The sequence below is a fragment of the Limanda limanda genome, chromosome 21 (assembly GCF_963576545.1).
Source record: "Limanda limanda chromosome 21, fLimLim1.1, whole genome shotgun sequence".
NCBI classification, from domain to species: Eukaryota; Metazoa; Chordata; class Actinopteri; order Pleuronectiformes; family Pleuronectidae; genus Limanda; species Limanda limanda.
Genome location: NC_083656.1, coordinates 10,959,401 through 10,980,653, shown reverse-complemented (window position 1 = coordinate 10,980,653; position 21,253 = coordinate 10,959,401). Strand labels below are relative to the sequence as shown.

The following is a 21,253-nucleotide window of genomic DNA, read 5'->3' as shown; positions in this document are numbered from 1 at the left end:
GCCGCACATATGAGTCATAGTGTATTTACCTCGGCTAAGGTCTGCAAGCTTTCACTAAAAACAACCAAATAGATTTCCTTAAAACTTGGTGGAAGGATGCAGATGCATGGATGCTTAACATTGCAAGTTTTCTTTCACAGTTTTCTTAGGGAATAATTCATGAGTCTTGATGAAAAGAAATAGATGGGTAAATTAAACAAAAGTAATAAATAGCAGACGTGTGGACATTTGCAGGACATGCGTAATCTGTCCCATGACCATACTGCATGCACAGTATATATTTATATATGTACTGTATGGGCCTACAATTGTTATACTAAAATATTTAATGTCAGCAATTATAAATGTACCCCTCCCTCTCAACCTTACCCGCCCCCCTTCCCCAAATGCCATACGGCCCCCCCCCTCTCCAATACACTGTGTTAAAGGCATCAGGAGCATTCTTCCCACACATGTGCCTCTGTCACTCATGCACAAGCAGCCACATAACCAAACGCCCCACACCCAGCTGTGTGTTTCCACTGTGTCCTCTGTGTTCACCGGCTCCAGACTGGCACACACTGCTCTGTCGCTTTGAGCACGGCCCTCCTCACCCCTTCTCTCTGCAGCGTGGACCAAAGACCTGAGATCGTTTCCGGCATTTTCTGCAGCTCCCTCTTGTCTGCAGTGGATTTTTAGCTTTTTTGTTGTTGTTTTGTTTTTTGGTGGAAGAACCGGGGTTGGAGACGTACCTCCAGAATAGATTTTTTTCTTTTGCTTCTAAGAGTTGTGTAAATCTTCCAAGATGGCCTCATTGAAGAGTTGGGTACTAGGACTCCTGCTGGTGCTCCTGTGCTCATCCCAGCTGCCACTCTCCGGGGTAGTTAGTGCCCAGAACGTGGCCGAAGCAGAGGCCGACCTCTATGCCAGAAACGATGAGGTTGTGGCAGAGGAGGGCGAAACCATTGATAGCGATGGTGGTGCTATTGAGGAAGAAGAAGAGGTAGAAGGAGAGGAAGGTGAAGAGGAATCAGACGATGAGGAAGAGGAGGCAGCTGAGGAAGAAGAAGATGAAGAGGCTGCAGACGAGGAAGAGGAGGATGATACCGAAGAAGAGGAGGATGATGAGGTGGCAGCCGAGGAAGAGGATGATGAGGAGGAGGAGGAAGATGATGATGAGGAGGAGGAGGAAGAGGAGGAAGATGATGATGAGGAGGAGGAAAAGGCTGCAGTTGAGGAAGAGGAGGCTGCTGAAGAGGAGGAGGGGGATGGTGAGGATGAGGATGAGGCTGCAGATGAGGTAGATGATGATGAAGAAAAGGATCACGATGATGATGAGCAGGTGGAAGAGGCAGCAGCTGAGGAGGATGATGACGAGGATGATGAAGATGAGGATGATACAGCAGAAGAAGAGGATGCTGAGGAAGACGAGGCAACCGAAGGAGAGGCGGTAGCTGCGGAAGAGGATGATGATGGTATATACACCTTTTTAATTTTTCGATTTATTAAACAGATCCTAAGGAGAATGAAACAAAACAAGTCACAAATTTAGTATCAAATGTGACAAATTGTTATTTTTCTTTGAGTAAACGTTGACTCAAGTATGAAATGAATATCATGACATGTTCTGAAACTGGAAAAAGGTTTTGAGAAGTTGAAACTTGATGTTTGAAAAATCTAAAAACAGATGTATAATAGGTCAGGAGCAAATGTCCATTCATCCCTGGATCCTGATCTTCAAAAAGTCATGAGATTCACAAGCTTGCAAATGTGTCTCGACAATACGTCTGCGAAGTTTCAAAATAAAGAGGCGACCTTTCAAAACTCAAGTTTCAACATTTCAGACAGACGTGCACCAGGTTTTCAGATCATCGTGTGCGATGTTTCAAACCTGGAAAACAAACTGACGCACAGAGAGAACACCGAAGTCCTTCAGTTTGAAAGATCCAGCAAGGCCCTCATAACTTCATCTGTCATCGGATTTCCAACTTTCAAAGCCTTCTTTTCAGTTTCTGAATGTGCCGTGTTATTCCTCCCGTATACTTGAGTTTATTCTCTGACATTGTTAAAGCCACTGTGAGAACAGTGTGTGACAGTGTGACACATATCAGTCCTAAAATAGAAGGGTTTATCTGTGTGGTAGCTGTGTGGCACCGGGCAGTATCTCAACCATTCGTTCCTTTTGTTGAGCCAATTTGGCTATTTTGGGACAGAAAAGGGCAAAAACACTACAAAGCGTTCATACTGTTATTTATGTTATACATGCGCACAAAGTTAGTTTTACTCTTCCTGATTTGTACATTTTGTCCCCATGCTTTTATCTGACACGTGTCTCGTCCTCAATGTTACAAACTGTTCTGCTGGATCATTACAAAATTGAATCCGATTCGCCTTTAACATAACCTCACACCTACAACCTGACACCAATAATTTGATCTCATGATCTTTGCCGAAGGTTTACATGAAGCCGGCCAAGAATAGACTTAGATAGACTTGGAAATAGATATTGACATTTAGGAGATGAACATAAACCTGTCCATCCATTATCTATACCACTTGTATAAGCTGAGGGTTATGGGTGGGTGGGGTCAGAGGCTGGAGCCAATCCCAGCTGCCATTGGGTGAGAGGGGGGGAACACCCTGAACACCACCAATCGTAACACAGGTGCAACAAACTGGTGATTCACTCTTACATTCACAGTTGGAGACACATTTAGAGTCTCCAAATAACCCAACCTCAATCTAGGTGTGTTTGGGAGGAACCCAACCAGACACGAGGAGAACATACAGACAGGGATTCGAACTAGGAACCTGCTTGCTGTGAGGCAACCACCTTGAACATAAACCCATAATGTAACATATATTGATTGAGATCCCTAGGGTATGTTCTTTTGAAGGACTGCGGCTAAGATACTTACCGAGCGGGATATTTTCAAGAACCTATTTTGGCATTTTGGCTCTGCGGTTTCCTTTTTGATTCGATATGTTCACACTGATGCAAGATATCTGCAATAATTGTCCAATATTAAAACTTGTTGACCTTGCTGACTTTAGATGAGCATGAAGACGTCGTAGCAGAGGCCCAGGCTGACGCGGACGCCGTCTCTGACTTGCTGCATTTCCGCTCTGGCTCTATGTGCAGCGTGTGCTCCATCTGCCAGGTAAAACGAAGAGATGGGAGTACGAGCCTTTAATGGTCCGATTCTAGTTGAGGTAATTAACACAACTGTGCACTGTGTGTGTGTGTTTCTCCTGCTAGCACTGCTCCGGTAGATGCGCCAAGTGCCCATGTGAGGAGGGAGACGAGTCAGACCACTGCAATCACTGTCAGGTAAGTTCCTACCTCCTCAGAAATAACCCACCACACTTCATCATGACCACAGCCTCCTTGTGTGCTCACACTGTTTTTTTCCTGCAGGGATGCTCGTCCTGCTACCTCTGCCCCATTCTGTGCGACACCATTTGCTCTCCAGGTAAACACCGGCAGTTATTAGTCAAATAGTGCCCCCACCAATGTTTGTGAGATTCTATTGAATTATTAATATCTGTGTGTATTGCAGGCGGCCTTGTGGATGAGCTGACCGGGTCCCTCTTTCAGTGAGTTTCTGCATTTTCTCACAACCCACATTTAGGGACACAACAGCAGCAGAGGCCTGTGCTATGGAGCAGGATTCCCTTATCACTACAGTGATAAGGGATCCTGACAGGGACAAAACTCTTTACGATAAAGGGACAAATAAATTATAGTCAGATTTTCCACAAACAGAGGGTATATACATGATAAATACTATGGCTTAGTTTTTTGATTGAAGGGATTTTATTAGATTCTGACAGAACTGTGCTTTTTACTCGGAACTAGTTCGTCAGGAATAATGTTCCACCCTCTGTTTCCCATAAATATGAATCAACATTTGAACCAGTTGAACCAGTTTAACCGCACATGCACTCCCTCTCATCTTAACTAGAGTGTCTGTTCTAATTTAATTATGTCACAATTAAACTCTTTACAATTCACTCGTCTGTCGTTATTACGTAAGTACGTCAGCATTCACTCTCCTCTCCTCCTGCCTGACTTTATTTATGGCTTTGATTTTGTTCCTCGTTCTTATCACCTCCGTCTATTTTTACACACATGTTCACAGCCCGTGAGAACCAGACTTGTTGTACGGATTATACGGGTGGACTGATTTTAGTGAAGTACGCTGCTGTTGATTCGTGTAACAGGCCTCAGGTCAGCACACACTCTGACTCTGCTCTGACCTTTATTTCTGCAGGACCTTTTCCTCTCTTCTTTGAGCAACCCTTGAGACTAGCCCCCTTTAGAGTCCTCCTGTGGTCACAAGAGGTACGGCGACCAGGATCGGCGCTCTCTGGCTGCACGCCCTGAATCTGACGGCTCAAGTTTCAATTTTTACTAAAAGCTGCAATAGTCATTTTGTAGAATTTCATTTAATGACCTGAGATTTTGTGTATTTTCAATGCAAAATACAGTATTTCTATAAGGCTATGATTTATTCATATGTTTTTTGTAGGAACGTTATTGTAAAACAACTTTAGCTGAGCAAGAAATATTTGTGGGCCTGTCTTGTGGCGGGAGTCTGTATTGACACACTAAATAGATGAAAATTAATGTAAATATAAAAGAATAGGAAACTTCTCAGGATACCTCATATGACTTTGCAACATGTTACGATACAATTTTATATTTCATGCTGCTGTGACTCTCACTTGATAATAAATTTCTGCTTACCTTTAAAAGGTTGTCTCATATAACAAGTCGATCACGTGACTTCTAATTAGCTTTTTTAATGCTACGTGCACTTTAATTTGTAGCTTTTATTAATGTGCATGTATTCACAAGTATGGATCACCTTATGGCAATAACTGTAACTCCTTTATAAATGCATCTACTCAGCTGTCCAAATAAAGTTGTGTATTTTGTTTCAGCCTGTGGAATGTCTTTGTTTTTTAATACGGCCAATGCACATGACTCACATCAACTGACACTTCCATCAGGTGTTGACGGGCAAGAATGAGGTCAGTTGATCGGCCAAACATGGGCTGATGGTTGCCATTCCTGCTGGATGGTTTTCAGGCGTGGCCCTGTGCTGTGCCAAGAGAAATGTGTTTGCGCCCTTGCTTCTCGCTGACTTGGCAAGATTAGGAGGCCGCAGTCAGAACCGGGTCAGACGCTTTCCGGTGCTGACACAAGGTTTTCTCCACAACTCATCAGATAAAAGTGAATTAACCTACGGCAGCCGGGTTGCACACAACATAAAACAATTAACAAAATATAAACATGTAAAAATTAAGATGAATTCCATTTAAATCATCTGAATATTCAAAGTGATATAAAATAAAGCACATGCATATGAAACTCATGAACATTTAACTTCTATTCGATGACATTTTAAGCCTAAAGATGACTGAATAACAGGCGACCTCTGCCTTTTGTTGATTTTATTTTTACCCTTGGGAATTTTTAATGTTTTCTCAGTCATTTAACATTCAATTTTTTTTAAAGGTGTGTGTGTGTGTGTGTGTGTGTGTGTGTGTGTGTGTGTGTGTGTGTGTGTGTGTGTGTGTGTGTGTTTTACTGATGTTTTTGTCACATTATGGGGACTTGTCTTTCTTGTGGAACAAAGAGTAACTCCCCAGAAAGTGAATCATTGAATTTCAAGCTGAAGACATGTTTTAAGGATTATTCAAGTAGTAACAGTTTTTAAGGTCAGATGGAGTCTCCAGGAAATCAATCTAATGACCTGTGAAGTGCGTGTGTTTACAATAAACATTACCAGATAAAGACATTTGGCTTCCCCTCCATGGAAAGTGACTCTCACGCTTAAGTGTCAATGTTTTTATTGCAAACTTGCTTTTGTCATTATAAAATCTATGTCAGTATCAAGTTAAGTCGATTCGGAAGAGTTAACAAATTCTTGGAAGATGTCACTGGAAACGAGTTGCAAAATCACGTCGTCAAAATCATATTGTCATATCGCATTTCAATGTTCTCTCTATTACCTTTCCATCTGACAAGAGGATGTAAAATTCAATCAAAGTATAATAACACAAACGGAGACGACACAGGACACAGGACACCACTTCACATTCCTCCAGGTCCCTACAATGGCTGGTGTAAGCGAGAAGCTTGAGAGTAAAGCTTCTCCAGTGTAGGGTTGGGTACCGAGAACCGGTTCCAATATGGAACCGGTTCCAATACAACCGGTACCTACCCGGACCGAAATGCAACGGAGATTCCGGTGCCTCATTTCGGTGCCTGAGCCAATCGAAGCCTGAGGTCACACTTCCGCTCCTTCCTTCACGGGAAGCGGCGGCTCCCGCCGGGCCCCCCCCCCCCCGCGGACCCCGCGGCCGCCGGTGGACAGACTCTTGTCTCCGCGCACCTCTCCCCGGTGCTGGCTGCCCCCCCCGGCCGCGACCGGCTCCGGGTCGGCTTGGAAAGGCTCGGGGCGGGAGGAACGAAGACCACGCCGAGAAATGTTTCATAACAGCGACCGCATTTTAGGGGGACGAAGGCGGGGGGCCGAAGCCTGCCTGCGAGCCCCAGCCGCGGAGGTACGGGGGTCTCTGAGTGACGGGAAAGCGACCCTCAGTCTTCATTTGGCTCAGGCACCGAAGTCAGAGTCACGAGTCAGAGTGTGTGTGTTTTGTCTTTATTTTTATTTATTTAAGTATAGTGTAAACTTTTGTTAACAGTTCGTATGTTATTCATAGTTTTAAGTTAAAAAGGGTTTTGTATTTATTTATATTTATAATCTGCTTTAAACAGTTAATATATTTGGCAATATAAAAAGCCTTTCTTAGTCAAGCATCGTTTTGTGCACTCTTTTGAAAAAAGTATCGGTTCAGGCACCGTTTAGGCACCGGTATCGTTTTAAAAGTATCGGTTAGGAACCGGTATCGGATAAAAACCAAACGATACCCATCCCTACTCCAGTGTCAGTTTGCAGAGACACCCATGAACTAAAAGATTAGTTTCACTGTTAAAAAGAAATGTAATGCCATCAAAGAAAATCTCTGTTGCGTGTATAACCTTTTATCTGGATTGTGCTTTGGTGCATTTGAGTCTATTGTTAAAGTATTTGCAGCAAATGTATATTTTTTAAGAGTAAACACGTTGCTTTAATCCTTCAACTTGGCTTATATACACAACATTTAATCAGTGCTTTATGTTACTATGTTAAGCTCCAATCCAATATGAATGTTCATCATACACTTTGTGTAAAGATGGAGGGCATGTCTGCTCCCTAAAAAGTGTTTGCCACCTGGTGGCTGGCCGCAGTATAGGTCATAAACCCCACCTCCCCCATGTTAATGGGCTAAACTAAAAAGTCAAATTCCACTTCGATTTATTTCTACAAAGTCAATTTAAATTATCATGAAGGATGGTCCAGTGTGTCCTTTGCTTGCTTTTGAAACCAAAGCTTTATGTGGCTGTTCTGACCCAGATTAGAGCGAGGAGGGAGGGAAGTAACACAGCGCCGGTAGAATCTGGAAACGCAGATTTTTATTGAAATAATGCTCCAAATGATTTGCATTAACGAAGGAATCAAAGAACAAACATGTGACACAAATTTTTAGGGGCGTAGACTGACGCCAAAACATAAAATAAACAAAAGACAAGCCCTCTTTCTAAATCCTGGTCCTACTCCCCTGACTCATGGTGTCCCACAAAAACAAAATAACACGGTCTAGCTGATACCTAAACTAAAACTTCACATAACTAAAAAATACAGTCAGAGCGCCACACATAAAGACTAGCGAACTAACAAAGGGGGAACTGAGTGGAGTGCACGATGAAATAAGAATATAACAAACTAACCTACGGCCCCGCAAGGAACCCTCGTATACAAGTCGATATAATACAGCGAGCGGCACGAGGCGGACTGATCACATCAAACCTCAGCCGCCCCCTGAACATCAAACAGGATTCCTTTTATTCCTCCGGTCACGAAGACAACGTAGAGCGCCGGATAGGTCGCTTACGAAATTGGAGGAGGAGTCAGTGGAGCGTGGATCACTGTCTTGGCCTGTGGGTGGTGCAGGGCGGTGCTCCAGGAGTGAACACCTGATGTGGAGAAATAAACGACACTGCCCCCCCCCCTTCCCCCCCACACATCTTTAAAGCATCCGAGGCATGTAACAGTGGTTTTGAGGGTTTCACCCATGTTCATAGCGAGCACTGTGTCATATAAGGTAACTCATGCAGCAGTTAGCTTAGAGGACTCGGACTCACTTAAACAGAATAAACCCCAAGATTTGACCTGATCACTAATTAACTCTGAACGCCTTTATTTACTACATCCAAAGGGGCCTCCGTTGGTTTAGTGTTGTATAAACAGTGCTTCCCCCTCCCGTCGGATGTCCCTCTTGCTTTAAAGCACTGACTTGAAAAAGTCCTCACATTATCTTCTCCTCATTGAAGTTCTGACAGTGATTTTTTTCAAGGCTAAGGGACTTGAGACTGGAACCATAAGGTACGAGCGTTTCAGACATCGACTAGCATCACACAAGCTAATTTCTATTTTCAGCCAGAGTTGTTTTAAGGTTTGTGAGTTGTTAAATGGGATTTCAGATCATGATGCTTGCATATAAACTTGGATGACTCGTGATTATTGATGGATTGTCCTTTTTCCTTCTGCAGATGTTTCCCTCCTCACTTCTGCTGTGGCTCGGTTTGGGAGCTTTGGTCAAATGTAGTGAGTAAAATCCATCAATTTCCCCTTATTTCCATGAAAATGTGTGTTAATGAGCTCTATCCTTTGTTTCCTGATTTATCATAAGTTAAAGGAGAAAACTATACTTATATACTTAATGGGCAGCACTTAAGTGAGTCAAATAAAAAATCTACCTTGGTTTAACATGTTAGAAGTAGATATGTGCTACATCTTGGCAGATCTTTACTAAAAGTAGAAATACAATCAAATTAAAATGTGAATGTGGCAATACACAATGTTCTCACCACAACAGCCAGAGACAAACCATTAGGTTGTTCAATATGATTTATTTCTTTTATTAATCAGGAACAAACATGAATTTAACCAACTCAGCTTAAAGGGTTTCTGATGGAACGCTGAGCTAATCTCTTTCAGTCTCAAGATATTTCTCTCGTGTTCCTCTTTGTGTCTGAGGGTCAATCAGCTAACAGCCCTCAGCTGCACTCATTGATCCTCTGGTACATGTGGAGGTGCTCAGCCACCTCCAGTGAATTATGTCCTTGGATGAATGGACTCTGTGTAACTCTATTAGACTTTTCTTCTAGAAATACCACAATGTCAGAGCAGTGATTTCAATACAGATGGTTCCCAACCTCGAGGTCAGGTTATAAAAAGGTTAAAAAATCTGAGGGTTCATGAGATGAATAAAGTTCCTCTAATGTATTGATTATTTGTATCCCTTGTCTCCTGCACTATTGACATAATTGCTGTATTTCTCTTTCAGCTGCTGGAAGTGACTGGTGCTATACTGGCTGTGGTAAGTAAGAACGGATTTCGGGCTCACTGAATGATTTTGACCAATCCTTGGTTTAAGTTGGTTCCTAACATTGCGAGATCCTCCATCTTTCTTAGCTCACAGCCCGGCCCACTGGGGAGACGTCTCTTCTTTCTGCGGAGGACAGAGGCAGTCTCCGATTGACATAGACACAAGCAAAGTTCACGCGGACCCGAAACTGCTGGACTTTACCTTCAAAAATTTCTCTTCTCAACACGTCATCAAATCCATCACAAACAACGGACACACAGGTACAGAAACAGGCTTCTTTTGAATCAACTGTATGTAAAGTCTGTAGTCAAGCAAAGATCTCACCCCCAAAAAATACTCATCAACTTCATTAGCCAAACTCCACCTGTTAGCCCTATTGGAATTATTTCATACTACATGAGCATCAAAAGGTAGTTTAAGTTATATAAATAAAATTCAATCATTTGAACTGTAGAACACAAAATAGACGCAGCGTTCAAATGCAGACAAGTTGGCCTGCTCCCTCTTCAAATGATGTGCTGTCATGTATGCAAACTGCTGTTTACATGGTTTACACATTCAGATTAAATTCCTGCAGGTTGGATGGGCCGGGTCTAGACAGGCATGTATGAGGGGGCAGCCACAAATCTTGAGGGGGCATTGTGCTTTATTATATTATTATTATTATAAATTGGGATTTAGTTTGAGGGGGCACAACATTTATTTGAGGGGGCCAGGCCCCCTCACCCCTGCCTAGACCCGGCCCTGGATCAGCCTATGATTTAATTTTTTTAATTTGATTTTGCGATGTGGTTTTGAATCCAGCTCCTCAATGGGTTGATTTAATTTCCATATACCGTTTTTGTATTATTTTGTTCTCAACAAATTATTCAATGTGTATCAAAAGATTTTCAACTTGAATAGTTCGTTAATCAAGATCTGATGTGTTCCTTAAATTAGTGTACTTCGTCTCATGCAATACATGATCCCTGCAGCACTCTCTGGATGTAGTGCTTTTCTGCTTAGCAATGTAACACTGCTGGTTGTCCAACTACTAGAAATTTGATCACTATATTACCAACCAGATAAACTGAAAGCTACAAACCAAGTATTTGTGACAGTCGTCTAGAAGGGAATGTTAAGATTTCACTGCTCACATGCAAGTCAACGTCTCTTCCATGCACAGTGAAATGCTCCCTGAAGGATAATGAAGTTGAAGTGAGTGGAGGTGGACTTGATGGAACATATTCTACGCTCCAGTTTCACTTTCACTGGGGAGATACTGAACACCATCCCGGCTCGGAGCACACGATTGACCAGCACAGATATCCAATGGAGGTACGCTCGTGTTTGAAATTCACAGTGAGCTTTTCTTGTAAGTTGCCACTTTCTCACTAATCACTGATTTTATAAAATATCTCATAGATGCACATCGTCAGTCTGAAGAAAGGTCTCACTGCGGAACAGGCCGTCGCCGATCCGAAAGGAATTGCTGCTCTTGGGTTTTTCCTAAATGTACGTGTACACAATTATTACTGCAAAGAAAAGTGTTTTAAAAAAGCCACATAAAATGTCAGCCTAAATCCAGCTTGCTAGTTTGAATTGGGAATTGCACTTATGAATTGGGTTTTGTTCAAGGTCATCCATTGGCTCTGAGAGCTGCATCTGACCAGAAACACACTCAAAGAGTCACAATTGGCCTCTGGACAACAAAATTGACAAGGAATGCATGAACTGTCCAAATTATTATATTCATGTTGCATCCACAATAATGATGTGTTCTCCCTAAAGGCAACAGAAGATGGCGATCTGTCCGGACCATGGGGCGAACTCGCGTCTTACCTGACAAGCAACACAAGTAAATGTCGGATTTCCCCCATTTGATATTCAAGTGCAGCTGATTGCATCGATTAAGCTTGTAGAGATCTGTTCAGGAAGTGTGGGAGTAATAAAATATGTTGCAGTAATAAAAACAAGAGTCAGATGTCACACAATCTTTCGAAGCCTGGCATGATGTCTATGGAAGCAGCATGTTTAGTGTATTTGGATAAAATTAGATGGTGTGCTTTTATTTTGAATAACTTTAAATTATATAGCAACTTTCACAATACTGGGTTAGTAAATGAGAGTAAACATAAAACTGTATACTTATATAATGGTGAATAGTAGTTTTTAAAGTGTCAGACAGGGACTTGCGGACAAGAGCATGAATGGATATAAGGAGGATTTTGTGTGTGGTGCAGGAGTCGAACGTAGGCCAGTGTATAGATGGATCGGGGGGGGGGGGGGGTCAAATCATGATTGTTTGCTTCGAGTAGCCTTTCTAGCCACTCGTTTTTTTAAATCAAGTTAATGGCATCAAATCAAGGATGCTGCTATTTTGGTTCATTTAAATCCACATGTTCACTTGATCTGACAGTTTTTTCCTCTTTTTCCATAGACACTGAGACTGCCATAAACCATAACTTCTCTATAGATGACCTGATTGGAAATGTTTCCCGTACAAAGTACTTTCGCTACATGGGCTCCCTGACAACGCCCAACTGCAGCGAAGCTGTCGTATGGACTGTCTTTCAAGAGCCAATCAACATCAACAAAAAACTGGTTAGTTGCGCAGCTTGCAAAACCTGCTCCTCAGCAGAGAGCAATACGTATTGCGGTAGAGACATTTTAAGTACTTCTTTTTATAGCTTTATAGCTTATAGCATTGTGAACAGCTAATACTCAACCGCAATGTCAACAGCAGCTGTAGGAGGTGTCTGCGTCACATTCCAGCAAGCTTGGTGCAGGTTTCCCTGTTTCTCAGGCAACCTTAGTGACCTCCAACTTGTCTTAATGTCAGGAAGTAGCGCAGCGTATGAGAGGGTTGCCTGACAAGCAAAAAGCTTCTTACGTTTGTTTTATGTTTTTGTTACAGAGTGTATTTGTTGCTTCATTATTATCTTATCCTTTGTCAAGAGGAATCACATGCACACTGTTACATGCGCAACAACTGACATCTGGTGACCCTTGCCTGCATGCTTTATAGAAAAATGAAACATACTGGTACGTGCTGGTCTCTGCATGGTTGGATGATTTGTTTCATAATCAAGGTTTGTTTTTCATTTTGTCGCAGCAACACAAAGCCCTTGGCAAGCTGCATGTGACCGCAAATAAAGGAAGAAACCTCTTATCTGCGTGACAGCCATCAGTTGATAAAAAAAGTTTCCTGTTTCTCTGCAGGTGACTTGTTCTTAGCAGTGTCCCAACTGAGCAGGTGTATGACATTTTTCCCTGGCACGTCATACCGCTCTCAAAACAACACAACACTATCAGATGACAAAGGGAGATCAACCAATAATGCACGTCTGCACAATGCAATTAATCAAATGTTCAGAAACTTGAACTATATCAGTGACAAAGATCACAAAGTAAAGTTCATCTGTAGCATTTAAATTGTATTAACCACTTAATTCACTTTACCAGGCTAAGTTTTTCGACAAATAACCAGGAAATGTTTCTACTCACTAGCAACTCCAAATGGGTCAAGGGGGCATGCAATAGGTCAAGCTGACACTAAGCGCCCTCTGCTGGATCAGGACACAAAGTACTCCAGATGAGCTGATTAATTGTTTGTCCTTTGTTTCTTAGATTGCGCGGTTTGCCTCAATTACGGGACTCACCAATCTTTATCGGCCTCTACAAACACTCAATGGACGTCAAGTTTTTGCTTCTCCTGGAGTTTCTCTCCCTCCCAGTGAGTTGGAAAATCCCACGCATGTGACCTATGATATTTCTGACTATGTTGGTGCATTAAATATCACTGTTCCATTCTTTACAGGCGAGGCATGGTGCTATGATGATCACTGCAGTATGTATCACCAAATATATTAAGTTACAGAAGTATTGGTGGTGGAGGATTCAGGCTTGTCCTCAACTTTGGTTTTCCTCTCCCGTCAGAATACAGCCAAGCTCACTGGCAACTTCTCTCTCTGTCCAACTGTGGCGGTAAGAGACAGTCACCCATAAACATTGAGACAAAGAACGCCGTGGTGAACAAAGCACTTGACGCCTTCACCTTTACAAAGTTCGACGACAAACACACCATCAAGTACATCACCAACACCGGCCACGCAGGTTTGACAGTTTCCTTTCTACATTACAGGCTGTTGTGTTTTTGAAATCCAACACAACTCAAAACTGAAACTCAAGTTAGCTTTAGTTTCATCAGTGTTGAGAGAATGACGTCTAAAAAATTTTATTTGCTGCTGGCAGCTGATATAGGAAAAACTAGGATTTCTAAAATTCGGGCCTGAGCACTGAGCGAGGACCCTAATTCATCAGTTTTTCTGTTTATATTAAATCTGTGAAAGCCATTCACACCTTTGCTTGTGTCCTCACTTGTCTCCCAGTTAAGTGTGTGCTGAAAGAAAACGCAGTGGAGGTGTCGGGCGGCGGTCTGGGTCACGTCTACTCCATCCTTCAGTTCCATTTCCATTGGGGTTCAGATGACTCCATGGGCTCGGAGCACGCGATGGATTCGAAACGATACCCAATGGAGGTAAGTGCAAAACTCCAAACAATTCTGTTGTTGCACTTAATGCAGTGGTTTGTAATGGGGTTTGCTTTTGTGTCTTTGTCCAGATGCATATAGTGACCAAGAGGAAGGATTTAACCCTGGATAAGGCCGTAAAGACTCCGAATGGCCTGGCAGTTCTGGGTTTCTTTATTGAGGTACCGTTGAGTATGTTAATATAGTGATGCAAATCCATGAGTTACACTATCTGCTGATTCTGAGAAGATTTTTAATGCGCCCTGTCTCCACACAAGAAGTGTGACCAAATAAACAATTCACAAAACAACCAGTGTACATCTTAAATACCTCACTTAAAAAAAAAAAAGATTTAGTCTATAATTGACCAAACCAGTGAGTCTTTTGTGTAAGACTATTCTCACATATTTTCCAGCCTACATCGACCAAAAGCAACAGCAAAAGCAGCAGCAGCAGCTCAGGACATGAGGTAGGTGTTGTAGCTTTGTTAAACCAGGGCCTTAAATGTTGATACCGGACATTGTTCACCTCGTTTGATGAGACAAGGTGAAGGACCAAACTAAAAAGTAAAAGTGCACATCAAATACATTTTTCTCAAAGATGGTTTACGTAATTTTAAGGTAATTCTTATCGCAAAACTGCTAACTGTACAGTAAATATGGTTTTAATTATTTATGCTATAAAAATTAGCTTAAATGTCTTGATTGACAGCTCAGATTGCCTTGCAATTGGTCAACCCTGCGGTGCCATCCCCTGTTTGCTACTGATGAGACTCTGGCACAAAATGGCGGCATCCCGGTTATTTTGGCTTCATTTCTGTATAGTGGACTGTAGTGGAGAAGCGTCGTCCATCTTTACTTACAATCTTTGGTCCCTGCAGACAAATCCCACACCGAGTCCAACATCTAATATGGAATCCTGGAAGAAACTGATCAACTATCTCTCTGCTATTAAAGACATTGGTGAGTGTTCATTTGTTTTAATGCATTAAACACTGAGCGTGCAGACATAACTGTACCACCACATTTGGTGCATTTTTTGCTTCAATACAGGCTCAACAGCTGAGGTCACAGAGGAGATCTCCATTGATGACCTGCTCGGAGGTGTGAAGAAAACTGTGTACTACCGCTACAATGGCTCCTTAACCACCCCTATGTGTAACGAAGCAGTGGTTTGGACCGTCTTTGAAGAGTCCGTCAAAGTCGACCGAGACCTTGTGAGTGGACTCATCTGTTTTCAAACGTGTCAACAAACATGTCAATGACGTTGTGGTTCAATAGCTTTGTAAATTAACAATGGGCTTTAAGGGATAGTTCACTCAAAAATTATAATTCACTCATCTGCACACTACTATGCCGATGGCGGGGTGGGTGTTTGAGTCCAGAAGGATGGGCTACTAGTTTTCAACTATACAGGGATAACTTTTTTAATACTTTTTGGATAAGTTGGAATATAATAAAACTCATAAATTCATTTTTATAATCATCATAGCCTTCCTTTACTTTTTGGTTTTCAGTCTGGTCAGATTGGTCAAATATTTGACTGTACCTGTAATAAAGTCTTGAATGTTTGGCATGGGAGTTTAACAAGACAAACAGCAAGTTACAAGAACTGCTTTATTTCAACGTCACTTGGCAGGAGTTCAAATCTGAAACTATAAAACTTACCAGAACTCCTTGTACCATCTGAGAAATCTGTTAATGTCCCTACTTGGTGCAGCCGCTCTTATCCACTGATTAGACATTTCTGTCCGGAACAATGGCTCCAAGATGTCGGTTCCACTTGACTAAGCTGATTTAACCTGCATCGACTCAAACTGTTAGTCAGTGAAATCAATGGTTGTTTGCTTTCGACTTGACCCTTATCAGTGCACAGCTGAAAGACAAACATGTGACTGAGTGCCTTCTCAAAAAATAGGTCATTAAAGGTCCTGCATTCTTTCATTAACTGTCGCATGAATTCTGGTAACATTCTTCAGGGACAGGTCTGTCCTTGATGACAGCTTTGATTATCGAATGTACAATCTTGGCTGGCATATATACGTGCGTAAAGAATCCTGGCTATCAGGTTTCTTACAGGAAACAAATGGTGGTTTCCTCATGTGTGAATATTTTATGTGACCTCAACTTGGTTTGTTGGACCAAAAGAAATGGTCTTGGTGTGGATCAAACTGAGACATGGTTTGGCTCGTCTGCTGTGTGAAAACGCCTTTTTTGGACAATTCTTACTAGATAAAGTGTCTTGCAGGACTGTCACAGTCCTCAAACTCTTATATGTTTGAATGCAAGGATGTTAATTTTCGCATTTCAATTAGTGTAAAGTGTACGCACTTACAGATGATTGCTACCCCATGCACCTAATTGCCAATAGACAGACCTGAGACGCACGCATATTTGTAAAAGCTAATCAATCAAGTACGGGGATGCACAGCCAGGTGCATCATTGAGGCGAGGTGGAGTCTCCTTAATCCTGGCACAGTGGATTTCACTTCATTTTCTGAATGTCCAGGTTTGGGTCTCTATATTGGGGAGAGAAAATTATTACGTTGAGTTGATGAGTGAAGCATAGGTGTACTTGTGTTGATTCGCACATTGCTAGTACATGCAGGCCACATAAGTGATGAGGACAGGGACTTATGTCAAACAAAATTCCTTCAATTGAAAGGTGAAACCAACAGTAACCAGTGTAAACAATGCAGCAAAGACGTGGACAATGGGTCAGACCTTGGTCCAGATGAACAATCTGCCTTTACGTGGATCCAAGCTCATACAACCTGCGGGTTTGTGTTTCCCAGACCGACTGAACCTCTAAGCATCTTCGCTGTATTCATATGAACATTGAGGTGTTTCTTTGAAGCACATTAATGTCGTCCTACTTTAAAGTTCCTTACGATGGGTGTTTACTCTTGTCCCTCTCCCCTCTCTTAGGCTATTGCTCGAGCAAGTCAACTAGTAAAGCAGCATAATTGACAGCGAAGTCATTAGCCAGCCAGTCAAAAGAATGGCTCCAACATCACACTGTCCCAACTGAGAGCTAACTTTTGGTTTAACCCCACCAGATAAAGCTGTTCCCGACTCAGATGAGATACAAAAACGTGTTCCGGGCTCTGCAGACTCTTCACAGCAGGACAGTCTACAAATCCTCCCAAGCCAGCACCTCTGCACCTGTCATAAAGTCTCTGCTGCCGGCATGTCTTTTCACCATTTTATCTAATTTGCATCCTTGAAAAAGGTTTGGCTTCCTGAAATTCCTCTGAAGGATAATCATCATATGTAGTATTAATTATCTGTTTGTTTTCTCAAGGTTATTTCAGTAGTTGTTAGCAAAGGACAATGTAGTATAATATGCAGTTAGATGCTGTGATCTCATAATCCAGATGTTGACTATATGCCGACCACAAGTTTAATTTAAAAATCGTATTAAACTACTAGGTGGTCTTTATTCACCTTCAACCACCGATTGCTAACCACAAAAATATATCATATGCTGTATGGATTTTTTTTAAACTTGAAATATGATGAGGGAATCCCACTGATTTCTATCATACTAACAAGTGTGTGGGTGCAATTAATCAGAAGGAAAATAATAAGAACTAATGGTGAAACTGAAATAAATAATTGTATTGATGCCATCTTGTATGAGTGACTGTTTCATTACCAAAGCTAATGGGGACCTGGGGTGTAAATCACTCAAATCAGAAATGACTGTTATTCTGTATTAGTGCAGAGTATAACACCAAACGGGACATGAATTCCCAACATAAAGGGGAAAAAACAACCCTGACACTTTGAGAATAAAGTGATAATTTTATTTTGATGGGGTTTATTTTCCCAAATTTTTTTTTCTCAGAAATAACACTTTTTATTGGTGCGCCTAACTGGCATGAAGAGTTTTAGTCACCAATTTGTAAAACGTTTCAGATATGGCTAAATAAAAATGCCAGTGATGGAAGTTGTAGGGATTCGAGATTAGGCGTCAGTGGAAATCTTTATAATTAAGGAACCTGCTCACTAGTTGAATCATGTCTGATTATAACATTTGTGTGCCTTCCTGACTCAAGCAACATATTGTCTTAACATTTTCTAATCTGGCTGGTTTTGTTGCAACTGTCACTACACACCCAGATGTGTTTTACAAAAATTGATGACACTGGAAAGTACTTGGCCCTTGGCCTATAGCAACAGTCGAGGATGGTATGTCAGAACATTCAAATGTCAGTCACTCGAGAACAACGCCTTCATAATTGTAAGCGTAACAGATCATTTGATGATAGACACGACACACCAAGACATGGGCGTTTGCCTTTTTTATTATGTTACATCACATTTCATTTAGCTGACGCTTTTATCCAAAGCGACTGACAAGTGCATTCAACCATGAGGGTACAAAACCAAAACAACAAGAATCAAGCAAGTACAATTTTCTTGTGCTATATGTAAGAGCCATATAAGTGCTACCAAATCTATTTTTTATCCAAGGTAGTCGGTATAGCCTTGGGTATGCTCCCTGCGAGTGACCCTCAAGTACCTTCTGCTTAAATCATCGAAGGCATGTGCTTTGAGCTCAAGGTCACCTGTTGTGCCAGAGCTCTACAACTAGCAGCCTAACTTCCAGTACAATGAGTAGCTAGTGTTCTGCTAGATTGGTCCAACAACACAGATGGCGATAATGCACCCTGACATTGGTTGCCACTTGTCAATAAAACTAACAAAAGTTCTGTTTCTAACAGTTCATAACTAGCAGGGGTTCTTTGTTACCATAAGTAGAATGGCATAGTCCAGTGAGAGTGTACAAACCCAGTAAGGGTGTAACCAGCTCAGGCTACTGAAGAGTATGACACCTGTTGACATGTAATTATGCAAAAACAAGTTTCTAACCGAACTAGTGTCATTCAAATGATAAATCTCAAGATTCATTCACAGTTGTGGTGAAAGGGCGAACTCTGAGGTGCTGCTGCTTTGAATGAATTTGAACTAGCGAGAAAAAATGGTCTGTAGTGGATCATCCGTTGTCCTCTTGTTGTTCCTTGTCCCACACTGGCAAGGCCGTGTCCTTCCTCATACCTTATTGCTACGCCATTTCTTTAGTCAGCTGCCAGGCCATGCTACTCTGGAAGATCCACCGCTGCATGCCAAACTTATGACCTCAAAGAACTTTGATCTTCTGACCGAGTCAGCTTAATGTTACTAAAAGTTAAACAAAAACACTTCGAGCTAGCCGACAAGCCAGATAAACTACTGGCTCGCCAGCTTAGGAACATCCAGGCTAGCAGAATGATTCATGAAATTAAGACCAAATCGGGAACCACTACTACAGACCCTGAGAAAATTAATGAATGTTTCCGTGAATTCTATGAAGATCTTTACACCTCAAAGTCTACCACTACTACAACACATACCTCTGAATTTCTTCGCACTCTCCATCTGCCTAAATTGAGTCCCTCAGCACAAGCAGATTTAAATGCTGACATAACATTAGAGGAAGTTAAACAGGCAATCCGCTCTTTTCCTAATGGAAAGGCGTCCGGCCCGGACGGATTTGGCATCGAATTCTATAAAGCATATTTAGACATTATAGCTCCTTTCATGTTAAGAATGTTTAATCATTCTATGTCAATTGGTCTGCTCCCTGAGACGCTTTACTCTGCCAATATCTCCCTGATTTTGAAAAAAGACAAGACCCAGACAGACCCCTCCTCATACCGGCCTATTGCCCTCCTGGGCTGTGACCTTAAGGTGTTTACTAAAATTCTTGCAAACAGACTAAATAAATGCATTGCAGATATAATCCATGAAGATCAAACTGGATTTATTCCAGGCAGATTTTCTTTTTTTAATGTAAGGCGTCTGTTGAATATTATGTACACTAGTTTTAGTAAAGATTCTAAAATAGCTGTCCTCGCTCTTGATGCCCAAAAGGCGTTTGATCAAGTTGAGTGGTCGTATATATTGGCTGCAATAAGGGAGTTCGGTCTGGGGGAGAACTTTGCCTCCTGGGTCAAAATGCTATACGCTCGTCCTACCGCTTCAGTTATCACTAACAACAACAGATCTCCTACCTTCAAATTACAACGATCTTGCCGGCAGGGCTGCCCCCTCAACCCATTATTATTCGCTATTGCAATGGAGCCCCTCGCTGTCAGTATCAGGAACCACCCTTCTATTGCCCCAGTAATCCTTGGGGGAGTCGACCACCGCATCTCGCTGTACGCGGATGATGTAGTTTTGTTTTTATCCCGCCCAGAAGACTCCCTCCCCCCTTTATTAAGACTCATTGAAAAATTTGGTGAAATATCTGGCTACACTGTAAATTTGGATAAAAGTGAATTCATGCCCCTTACAGGTGATCTGGACCCAATTTTTCTTAAAAACCTGTCATTTAAAATTGTAACAGACAAAATCAAATACTTAGGAACCACAATCCCTAAAGACCCCAAGTTAATTTATAAACTGAATTTCCTGGACATGATTGATAAATTAAAATCGAACATCGAATCCTGGAGACTGCTACCATTATCTCTGATAGGTCGTGTCAATGCAATCAAAATGGTAACTCTTCCCAGATTCCTCTATCTCTTCCAAAATCTACCTGTTTTCTTGCCCAAATCCTTTTTTAAATTATTAGATTCACTCATTCTACCTTTCGTGTGGGGTTTCAAAACGCATCGTATTGCTAAAAAACATTTAACCAAACCCAGATCAGCTGGTGGCCTCAGTTTACCAGACTTCCGCCACTACTACTGGGCAGCGAATTGCAGAGCGTTAATGTATTGGCAAAACGCACATCAAGGTAATGTTGCTGCCCACACCCCATCTTGGCTCGCAATTGAACAAAGTCTCCCCGTCAGTTCTATGCCAGCCCTCCTCTTCTCCTCAGCTCAGCCCTTAAAATCCATTGCTGGAAATAATTTCATAGTTACAAGCTCTTTAAAAAGTTGGTATCAAATAAGGAAATCATTTAACCTGCCTGAGATCTCCTCTTACACCCCTCTCTACCGAAACCACACTTTCCCACCTTCATTGTCTGATAACACTTTTCTTCTCTGGAGGGATAAAGATATTGCCACCATTGGGGACCTTTATCTTAACAAGACTTTTGCCACCTTTGCTCAGCTGAAGGGGAAATATACACTGTCAGACACGCACTTCTTCCTTTACCTGCAGGTTAGAGATTTCACCCGCAAAAATATTCCTTACTTTCAATCGTTGCCAGCTCCCATTGAATTATACACTCTTTTGACTCGACCTCCTGATTCTAAGA

The 21,253-nt window shown here is 41.9% G+C and overlaps 2 protein-coding genes across 2 annotated transcripts; both read left to right on the top strand.

The window, feature by feature from the left end:
- Positions 1-784: 784 nt before the first annotated feature.
- On the top strand, positions 785-3,580 carry LOC133028239 (sarcoplasmic reticulum histidine-rich calcium-binding protein-like). Its single transcript, XM_061095434.1, has 5 exons — positions 785-1,454; positions 3,034-3,140; positions 3,239-3,310; positions 3,398-3,452; positions 3,540-3,580. Exons 1-5 carry the CDS (start codon positions 785-787, stop codon positions 3,578-3,580), a joined length of 945 nt encoding a protein of 314 aa, XP_060951417.1.
- A 4,975-nt stretch (positions 3,581-8,555) lies between these two features.
- Positions 8,556-19,136, top strand: LOC133028238 (uncharacterized; the record flags this gene model as incomplete). Its single annotated transcript, XM_061095433.1, has 18 exons — positions 8,556-8,575; positions 8,638-8,699; positions 9,442-9,474; positions 9,570-9,743; positions 10,649-10,800; positions 10,888-10,977; positions 11,254-11,320; positions 11,903-12,066; positions 13,093-13,198; positions 13,283-13,312; positions 13,402-13,578; positions 13,854-14,002; positions 14,086-14,189; positions 14,432-14,462; positions 14,874-14,955; positions 15,046-15,209; positions 17,052-17,180; positions 19,038-19,136. Coding segments are annotated over 18 exons (1,833 nt in total), but the record flags the coding sequence as incomplete, so codon positions are not given.
- Between the last annotated feature and the right edge of the window lie 2,117 nt (positions 19,137-21,253).

What these genes read in the sequence shown, in the direction of transcription:
- LOC133028239 (XM_061095434.1), top strand. Translation starts at nt 785, where the DNA reads ATGGCCTCATTGAAGAGTTGGGTACTAGGACTCCTGCTGGTGCTCCTG. An exon ending in TGCGGAAGAGGATGATGATG is followed by an intron (nt 1,455 to 3,033) that starts GTATATACACCT and finishes TGCTGACTTTAG; the next exon opens with ATGAGCATGAAGACGTCGTA. An exon ending in ACCACTGCAATCACTGTCAG is followed by an intron (nt 3,311 to 3,397) that starts GTAAGTTCCTAC and finishes TTTTTCCTGCAG; the next exon opens with GGATGCTCGTCCTGCTACCT.